This window comes from Pelodiscus sinensis, chromosome 2 (assembly GCF_049634645.1).
Source record: "Pelodiscus sinensis isolate JC-2024 chromosome 2, ASM4963464v1, whole genome shotgun sequence".
Classification (NCBI taxonomy): domain Eukaryota; kingdom Metazoa; phylum Chordata; order Testudines; family Trionychidae; genus Pelodiscus; species Pelodiscus sinensis.
In genome coordinates this window covers 206,397,434-206,407,318 of record NC_134712.1, presented here as the reverse complement: position 1 = coordinate 206,407,318, position 9,885 = coordinate 206,397,434, and the positions used below count along the sequence as shown (strand labels likewise).

The following is a 9,885-nucleotide window of genomic DNA, read 5'->3' as shown; positions in this document are numbered from 1 at the left end:
ATAATTGACATTGGTTTGTTTTAGCCCAGCTAGTGCCTGCAGACTATGCAGTACAGCATGAACCAACGTAGATCATAGAAAAGCCAAATGGAAGAAAAAGTAGTCCTGGTTTGCTCACCCACAGAAGATACTCCAGTCCAGAAACAAAAGCAGATCAAAGAGAGCCCAGCATTTCTAATGTTTAACCACCCTCCAGAGGGGGACTTTGCTAACTTCCTAAAGGGTCTAAGGGTGCAGGTGCTTAGGATGATGCTAAAACCCTCCAGGTCCATTGCTCTTGAGAACTACAGTTTCTATGTTGCTAATGCCAAAGACACTCTACAATCCAATCTCTTTGATCAATACTACAGGTTTCACGTGAACTGTCTTTAGGCTCACCCTTTGCAAGTAATGGGCAATGGGCAGAGTCTTCACCCTATGAATATACTAATATTGAAACCTTCTCATGTCCTATTGTCCTGGTCTGGCCACCCCTTCGTATAAATAAAGATTATGGTCTTCACAGGGAAAGGACAAGAAATTTCTCTCTTTTAAAGAACGCTGATAGTCACATTTAGATTTCCCAATTAGCAGATGAGCACCTGCAGTCTCAGGGTATGCAGAGGCCTGTACCAGAACTGGGCACCATGTGTGGAACAAATGAATGAAGTCAGAAATAACCTGGTATGGACCATAGGCCTTTATGCAGATAGATACATAAATACACAAAGGGGAGTAATCAATTCTTAAATTAAACATCGTAAAAAAAAATTGTGACCATTTTTAGAAGGTCATGGGCCTTTATTTACAGTCCTTGTTTCTTAAAAGGTCTGACAGGTAACTTATAGCTGAGGAAAATTGCTGAGCTGAGATGATCCTTTTACTTTAATATGTGGTATTTTCACATATGAGTGACTTTTTAAAGCATTTCTTTGAGAATTACATTGTGTATTAAGGCAATTGCATTATCTCACAGATATTTGAAAATGATGGCCATGCACAGAGGCATAGATGCAGTCAGATATAATCACTGAACTATTTCAATCGTCTTGCATGTCACAGTTTCATATTAAATATAATTAGAAATGGATGTTGAGTCCATCAACAGTCATGACACACTCTGGCACGTGTGAATGATATAGTAGGAACCTGGGCCCCCATCTCTTTGTTACAGGCAGAGAATTCTTAAACCAACAGAAACTGCTTTTTAAAATCAACGTGAGTATTACTTGTTGTGATCCCTCCCTCTGGGGCAGCAAGTATTGGCCACTGTCGGCAGACAGGATACTGGGCTAAATGGACCTTTGTTCTGACCCAGTATGGCCATTCTTATGTTCTTAGGTAACATCTGTATTTTATGACCTGCTCCTATACGGGTGTTATCTTCCTGCTCTTAGAAATGCTTAGATGAGGTGACAAGAAAGGACATTCACTACAAATTACAGTTCCAGTGACTACTTTGCAAGGCAGGGATCTGGTGTTTGCATCATCTATGATACCTAAGGGTGCACCTGCACAACACCATAAACTTGCGTTGTGCAACTTGCGTATCTTATTTTGAATCTATTTTGAAATTTGAAATTTGGCGCAGCTACACATTGCCAGATTTTGAAATAACATGCTATTTTGAGCCATCCCTTATCCCTCATGCAATGAGGTTTACTGGGATGGAGAAATAGCACGCCCATTATTTTGAAAAATATTTCAAAATAACAGGCAGTTTGTGTAGACATGGGGTAGCTATTTTGGAATACCTCTGGTATCCCAAAATAGCCATGCAGTGTAGATGTACCCTAAAAGTCCATCAGAGAGAGTCAGAGTTTGTGATTTTTTAGTGTGAGGTAGCACTAAAATGAGGATTTATAACAAATTGCTCCATTTCTGCTCTTAGTATGTTATTGTTCTACAGCTCTTTAAAAATTAATGTTCTTGGCTTTAAAATCATAATGAATACTTTAAAGGCATGCTTCAAGACATCACTCTTTGTTTAAACAAACTTCATTCATTACTGCCTTCAAAGCCTCTTTTTAGTTCCATGTTCCTCTAAGTCCTTACAGCACGGTTTTGTAATCCAAGTACTTGATTTTCTTCAACCATGATATCTCTGTACCTGGGGGAAAATAAAAGATTTTAGTGTACTCAGAATGTGCTGTACTTTCATCATAAACTTTAACAGCTTCCAGTGAATATTTGCTTTCCCGACACACTCGGAAATGGAATATTGAATACTGATCCATAAAGCTTGGGGCTTTTTAAAAATAACCTACCATTCCAAAAATATATAGAAGATACTTGGAATCAAATATTTTTTGCAATGGTAAATACTGTACTGTTGGTATTGAATAGGAAACACTTACAACTCAGAACAAATGCTCTATTTATACAAGCTACACAATTTAATAACAGATTCAAATTTTCAAGATATCCATAAAGGGCATTTTTTAATCAAAGTTATTTAATGAACAAAGAATTTTAAAAAAATATATAAATTAAGCTCCCTTCAAAAACTTGCATCACAGACATTAAAATCCAGCAAAATAATAGTATTTCATATAAATTGAGGTTTACATTTTCAAAAAATTGTATGAATTTTCACAGGCACTAAATAAATACTTTGGCCCATCCTTAGTAATTAGCTAACAATTCTACCCCAAACTAGATTCACACACACCCCAGCAGGGTGGCTGGCAGGAGCAAATGGCTGGTAGGCGGCCACTGGGGCGGCTAGCAGGACCAGCAGCAAGTGGCCAATGGAGTGGGTGAGACGCCTCCTATCCCCACCCCCCTAAGGGTGGGAGGTGAGCTCTGAAAATCACCTCTGAGCTCTGGTCTGCCGCAACCAAGGGCAGCCACTATGAGAGGGGTACAGAGAAAGGTTGGGCATGTGAATGGGACACTTACATGGCTAGACTTGAGAGGCAGAGAGGCAAAGGACATTGCTCAATATACTTGAGCTGGGACGTTTAATCATGGGTTGGTTGTGAAATCTGTGGTGTTTTCCCAAGTTAATGCCATGTGACTTCTCTCCCTCTTTCATAAAAGTTTCTTTTCTATGCTCAGACTCTGTGCTTGTGAGTGGGGAAGCATTGCCTCTCAGGGGCACCCAGAGGTGAGTGTGAATTTCCTAGGCTACTGGGTGGGGGCTCAAGCCAGTTCTGCATAGGAGGGTGATAAGGAACCCCTCCCTAGATATTGAACCCAGCCCTGGCTGCTGCCAGCACTACCTGGCAGAAGGGTTACACTTAGAAAAGGGAAGTTTCAAGGCTGAGCAACAAATGGCACATTAACATCAAAAGATGGTTTCTTGAATAAATGATAACTTTGAAGTACTTTACTACAGTCTCCTTCCTTGCTTTTTCATTTCTCAGAGTCCAGATGCAAACCCAAGTTACAGGCCTTTCTTCACGGATCTTATAATCTCATAAAACACAGTATTTATTGACATGGCAATTGTAAACCCAAAGGATCAGCCTATGTGAGGCTACCAAAAGCAACAAAGAGAAGAATTTACAGTGGATAGTATCCCAGTAGAATTTCTGATTTCTAAACATGAAACTTTCAGTGAGTATGTAACAGATACAACTTGTGTGCAAATCAACCAAAATTCTGAGTTAAACACTTGGAGCATCTAAGGCCAGATATATATAGCAGTATCTCATTTGGGACTAACTTGTTCAAATGGCCTAGCTATGGTACCCAGCAAAGGTCTCAGTTTTGCAGTCCAAGTCAGAGGATAAGTCCATTAATGTGCTGTTACGGTTAGTGGTCTTACACACCACTGTCTTGGCATTTTCTAATATCAGCCTCAGAATGAGGACCATCCCAACAGTTTAAGGAAGAAATCCAGAAACCATAACCAGATGCCAAAAATTACACTTGTTCTGGATAATATCTAAACCCATCTCCCTGAGGGTACATTTACACAGCAAGGGAAAAGTTGGAATAAGCTACACAACTTCAGCTACCTCAATTGCACAGCTTAAGTTGAAATAGCTTATTTCGGCTTTTGACGCTTTCTACACAGTAGGAAGTCGAAGGAAGAACACTCTTCCTTCAACTTCCCTTATTTCTTGTGAAGTGAGGGTCATCATGAATTGGAGTAAGACGTCCTCCAGCTTGACATTATTTCAAAATAAAGGCTTATAGTGTTGACGTGCACTATGTTATTTCTGAATAACATCCGTTATTCTGAAATAATGCTGCTGTGTAGACATATCCTCAGGGTATGTCTACACTTGCAGCCTATTTCAGAATAGGGCTGCAAATGTAGGCATTCGGAATGGCAAATCAAGCCCGGGATTTAAATATCCCGTGTTTGATTTGCATCTTCCTAGCCGGGCATCATTTTTTGAAATTTACAAGCCCGGAATAACTGCCCCCGTCTACATGCGGCAGTGAAACAGGCATTTGAAATAATTCCCTATTTCGAACTAGCTGTTTCACTGCTGCATGTAGACGGGGGCAGTTATTCCGGGCTTGTAAATTTCAAAAAATGATGCCCGGCTAGGAAGATGCAAATCAAACACGGGATATTTAAATCCCTGGCTTGATTTGCCATTCCGAATGCCTACATTTTCAGCCCTATTCTGAAATAGGCTGCAAGTGTAGACATACCCTCAGTGACTAATAGTAATAATAATAAATTATTTAGCATTTACATAAAATTTCACATCTTCAAAGTGCTGTACAAACATTATTGGATTTATATTAGCAGGTGCCAATTCTAACAGCCTTCAGTCATCTTGGATTTTACTATTTGCTAACAGCAGATAAAGTGCATCAGAAATATAAAGTGTCATTTCTTTTAATACATTCTAGTGTAGAAGAATAAAATTATTTGTATTCTTGATTTCTATATTTTCATTTGCTTATTTGTTTCACACCTGGGTCCCACAAAACCATACGGACAGGTGCAGAGATTTCTGGGTAAGAATGAGCCCTCATGTTGACACAGCATGTTACAGTGTGCTGCAGATACAGAATTATGCTATTCAAGAAGTCAGGTCTAAAAATATATATAGAAATTGATTCTCTTTTAGCAATACATGAAGGTAATGTTTGTATCAGCAAAAAAACCCTGAAAATAAACTGAAGACCCATTGAGGAACTAACAATAGACCACCTCTTTCTTTCCACAGTGGCAAACTGCAGAATGGATAAAATTCTGCCTGATAAGCATATGAAGCTTGTCAAGGATTAAATTTGCCACAACTATGAGTGGGCTCAGCTCCATTCAAATCAACAGAGTTATACCCAATGTAGGTCGACACTTAATGTGGCCCGCTATGTTCAAGCGGAGACATCTGTGCATCTGAGGGCAAAGTTTGGCTTAAAAGGACTGTTCTTGACTTTATCAGATGTACTAAAATTATAAACATCCAATTTCAAACTAATATAGTAAGCATGGCTCGTGCACCTGGCACTCTGTTCCCAGATGGATTTGTATATTTTAGGGACATGGGAGAATTCTTACAAAAATTATTAATCCCTACTTGCGTGTGTGTCTATGTGTGTATATATGTGTGCAGATATAATTGAGCATCCAAATACATTGATAATGCCATACATAAAAATGAAAGACAAAATTATTTTGGTCTGTATAGTTCACTAAATTTAGGAACATTCCACCACACATAGCCTTCATGGGAGATTAAAGTGTTACAAAAGGTACACAATTAATACACACATTTAATTATGACATGATAAAAGTCTTCAAGTACACAAAAGGTTGTTATCTTACCACTGGAGACAGGACAGGAAGTAATGGGCTTCGACTGCATCTAGAGATTTAGGTTACACTTTAGGAAATGTTTCCTAACTGTTAGGGTTGTGAAGCACTGGGACAAATTGCTTAGGGAGGCTGTGGAATCTCCTTTAGGTTTTTAAGAGCAGGTTAGACAAACACCTGTCAGGGGAGAATACTTAATCCTGCCTCAGTGCAGGGGACTGAACTAGATGACCTATCAAGGTCCATTCTAGTCCTACATTTTTATGAATTCATGTCTATGACAGTTCTAGGGGTTGTGTAAAACAACAGCCAACTCTCCCTCTGTCAGGATGAATACTCACAGTAGTGACAGTCAGTTAGGACTGACCTTTGGGAGACTCCATGATTCTAATTTTAAGGAGACAGCCCAATTACCTTCCTCACACGTTGATTCAGTGTATCCTAGGGGACATATTCATTGTATCCTAGGGGACATATACAGACACTGGGCTTCATGCACCTTCCATGGATTTTACAGCTTGGGCAACATACAGCTGTGCTAAATCAACACATGATTTTAAACCCTTTCATTAGCACATACTAGAAAGGCAATTGCAATGTGCCATACTCACCATTCTGACAGTTATACCCAGAGTAGCCATGTTTGCATTAGCAAATACGGGATGCCATACATGCCATGTTTTTACTACATGCATGCCTGCATATTGCTGCCAGGCAATAAGAGAAATAAGAGTGGAAGAGTAAGGAAAATGACAGCAGCAGTGTAGCATAATGAAGTTTCGAAAGAAGCCTGCAGTCTAGACATAGCCTCAGGTACTGCTCTTCCATTTGATTCCTGATGTGTACCAGGCAGTTTTTCTGGGACAGTGATTTCAACAAAACCAGATTGAAAAGGCTATACTTATGCTTGACTGGTGGATGTTGAACTTTGTAACTATTTCCTCTTGTTAATACCCTGCTCATTATGGAGGCAATGGGTATTTTTTGAGGAGTACAGGATCTTTCGAAACGGGGCATTTCCATAAAAAATGCTCCATCTAAACTGCTGTTTTTTTTTAAAGCCCCATTTCGAAAAAAAGCAACAGCCACCATTATGCAAATGAAGCACGGGATATTTAAATCCTGGCTTCATTTACACTTTCGAAACATCTAATTTACATCCCTCTGCCAACAGAGGGGTGTAGTTTAGAAGTACCCTATGTTTATTTTGTTCCTTAGCAACATCTCCTTGCTTTGTTTCTAAAGTACTATAGGCCTCAGATTGTGTCATTGTTGTCTTAGCACGTAGTACTGGACGGTTCTTAAAAGATGGACTGGTCAGAGTATACATGGCAGAGCTTTCTCCTGTGTTACCTAGCTGGTCATTGATGGCAGTGACGGTTGGGCCAATGTATATGATACTAGTAGACTGTACAAAAGTTGATATTTGAGAATTTAATGGCTTCAATGCCATGGTTTTTTTTGTTATGGAGAATGAGGGGATGCTGCTGGCCCTTTGCATAGAAATCAAGTTTTCAGCAATGTCTGTAAGATTGGGAGTGAAATGTATGGCATTAGGAACTCTGTCAGTGGATGACTGTTGATAAATTACAAAACATTGCAGAGAAAAAAATAGTGCAGAAATATTGTAAGACATTTTTGTACAGTTATATTCAGATCAGACAAAGTTTTGTCCTGTCAGCATTCTGTGCTTCATGAACCCTTCTTCCACACTTGCTGGGACAGAATAAATACACTCAGTAGGGTTTAAGTCCTGAAACTGGCCCCAAAGCAGCAGGATCAGCAAAGCACAAGGCACTCTAGCTATATCCCCTCACCCTGCCTAAATGGCCTCTATGATGGGAAAGTCAAGCGAGGATTATATATATATATACACACATACACACAAGCAACGACCAGCTGTTTTGTTAGGACAGATTATCAACTTCTTTATATTGCAGAGGGGAATATCTGGATTAGAGAGTTTGCTTGCTATCATAACACTGCACATATATGTCAAGCCAACCCACACCCAGAGTATAAAAAGCCTAATACAGTTATTACCTCAAAATAGCATACGGCATGAAAAATGTTTGCCTGAGCTACTCATAAAACTGCCTATATAATTTAAATGGCATCATCGTGTTTAATGAAAAAATGCTATGAAATAATATTTTTTTCACATTATTAGAATCCAGACATATAGATATAAGAGCTACATTGTTATTGCTATTCAACTGTGCTACTACATAATTCCAACTGGTCTCCACCACAAAGATTTTGTTATTATTGTTTCAAGTTATTATTTGTTTGGCTTGCAATATAAAACTCTGCTCTGCATCAGCACACTTTTTATGATTATAAACAATCAGACATTTCAACAGACAAAAATGAAAACAGGTATTTCAATGAGTTGTATTACAAAGCTGCATATGAATATCAACTTCAGTGAAGCAAATTCTTGTGTAAGAGCACATATTGATAAAGTAGGAAGTAGAGCTGCCACTATATCTTCAGCTTATAGATCTCAATATACTGTAGTATTCATTACTGATTCTCTGCACCAAAATTTTGATTACTGGCCAGAATACTGTGTGTAGGTGTTTTCTAGCACTGCTGTGCTAGAAAACTCCATCTGCTTTAATTTTTTGCATATTCCAAATGTTTATTTTCCTCCCTTTTCTGTACAGTGATAAACGTTCATTAGGGCCTGTCATGAACTGAGCCTCCCCTCAGACTTACAGCCGTGTCATCATTGGGTTTAGAGGCAAAGCCTCCCACCCAGGTGCTCTCCCTTCCCCGTGTCTCAGTCCTCACTGCTCTAAGCTTGGCACTACTTGCCATTAAAACGTTTTGGGATAACCCCAGCACTAGGGCTTCCGCCCTCGTAATACTACCCAACTGATGGGAGGGGGACCTGGGTCCACCCTCACTCCAGGTCCCGACCCAGGATCCTAAGGACAGGGAGGTAGCTCCCTGTATAGTTGGTGGGGCAGCCGCGGTAACTCACCAACCCTCGAGCTGCGTGCAAGGCTCCAGCGCTCTCTCCTGGGTCACTTCCTCCCGTCACCGTGGCAGTATTTTAGCCAGCTTCCTGACGACTGTCTGGTTTCTCCAGCCTCTGGCTTTCCCTGCCGGCAGCTTCCACTCCTCCCTGTTCCTCTCCCCTCTCTTCTGCTCCTGTTTCTCCTCCTCCTTCCTTCCCCATTCGGCCCACCTGGCTCCCTTTTCTACTTCCTGCATCTCTCTGGGTTGGGCTCCGCCCCCTTTCCAGCATCCCCCCATGTCAACACGCTGATCTGTGTCACTTCTGGGAGCAGCAGCCGAACAAGCGGCACATGGCCGCTGAGAGACTGTGCCTTCCCCGCAAAGCACCTCAGCGGGGTTTTCGGGAGTGCGGGGCTCAAGGGAGTCAGCGGCAGCTGCTGCCGCCATACTCGTGGCTCCGTCACAGGGCCAAATGGACAGTTCTATAGGTGCCTAGCTAGGCTCACAGAGGGTATATTTATGCTGCAATAAAACATCTGTGAATGACCCACATCAGGTGACAGACTCATAGGCTGCAGTCTGTGTGGTTATAAAATTTCAGTGCAGCTATTCAGGTTTAGATAGGTGGGTCCCAAAGCAGAGGCTCAAGCCTGAGCCCAAATGTTTATACTACAATTTCATAGCCCTGCAAGTCTGAGTCTGCTGATGTGGCCTAGCCGTTGGTGTTTTATTGCAAAGTAGACATACCCTAGGGTTCATCTTCTGTCTGTGAACTCTCCCTTTCAATTAGCCGAGATTTCAGTTAATTAAAATTGCTTTGATTATACATAAAGTAGAGTAAGGAAATTATTTTAAGGTATTAAAAACTGAAGGATTTGTTCATGGATTTAAGTAATATAGCATGGGCTGTGGTGTATGCACATGTGTAAAGTGGTTAGTCACAGAGTTCCCAAAAATAGTTTCTAGTAATTGAATGTTTGAATTTTTCATAATACACATGGAGGTAAAGGGCCAGCTCCTGAGCCTCTATGAGAGTGGTACAAAATGAATGGAAAGGGACCTTCTCCTAGTCCCCTGACCACCTTCTGTTAGTCCCTCTTGTCCTTAAAGGGTTAAAGAGGACATTTGGGGGGTGTGGTGGAAGGGAGTATCGGAGCACCATCCTGGGCTGTCAAATTAGCTTATATGGGGGTTTTGCTGATGTCACAGCA

At 40.7% G+C, this 9,885-nt stretch overlaps 1 protein-coding gene across 1 annotated transcript in view; it reads right to left on the bottom strand.

Moving 5' to 3' along the window:
- Positions 1-4,831: 4,831 nt before the first annotated feature.
- The window catches only part of VWDE (von Willebrand factor D and EGF domains), a 36,480-nt gene continuing 31,426 nt past the window's right edge, over positions 4,832-9,885 (bottom strand). Inside the window, 7 exon segments of the mRNA XM_075919835.1 lie at positions 4,832-4,947; positions 6,122-6,161; positions 6,164-6,240; positions 6,319-6,461; positions 6,463-6,598; positions 6,601-6,683; positions 6,910-7,293. Of these exon segments, the coding sequence (XP_075775950.1) occupies positions 4,832-4,947; positions 6,122-6,161; positions 6,164-6,240; positions 6,319-6,461; positions 6,463-6,598; positions 6,601-6,683; positions 6,910-7,293 (979 nt within the window).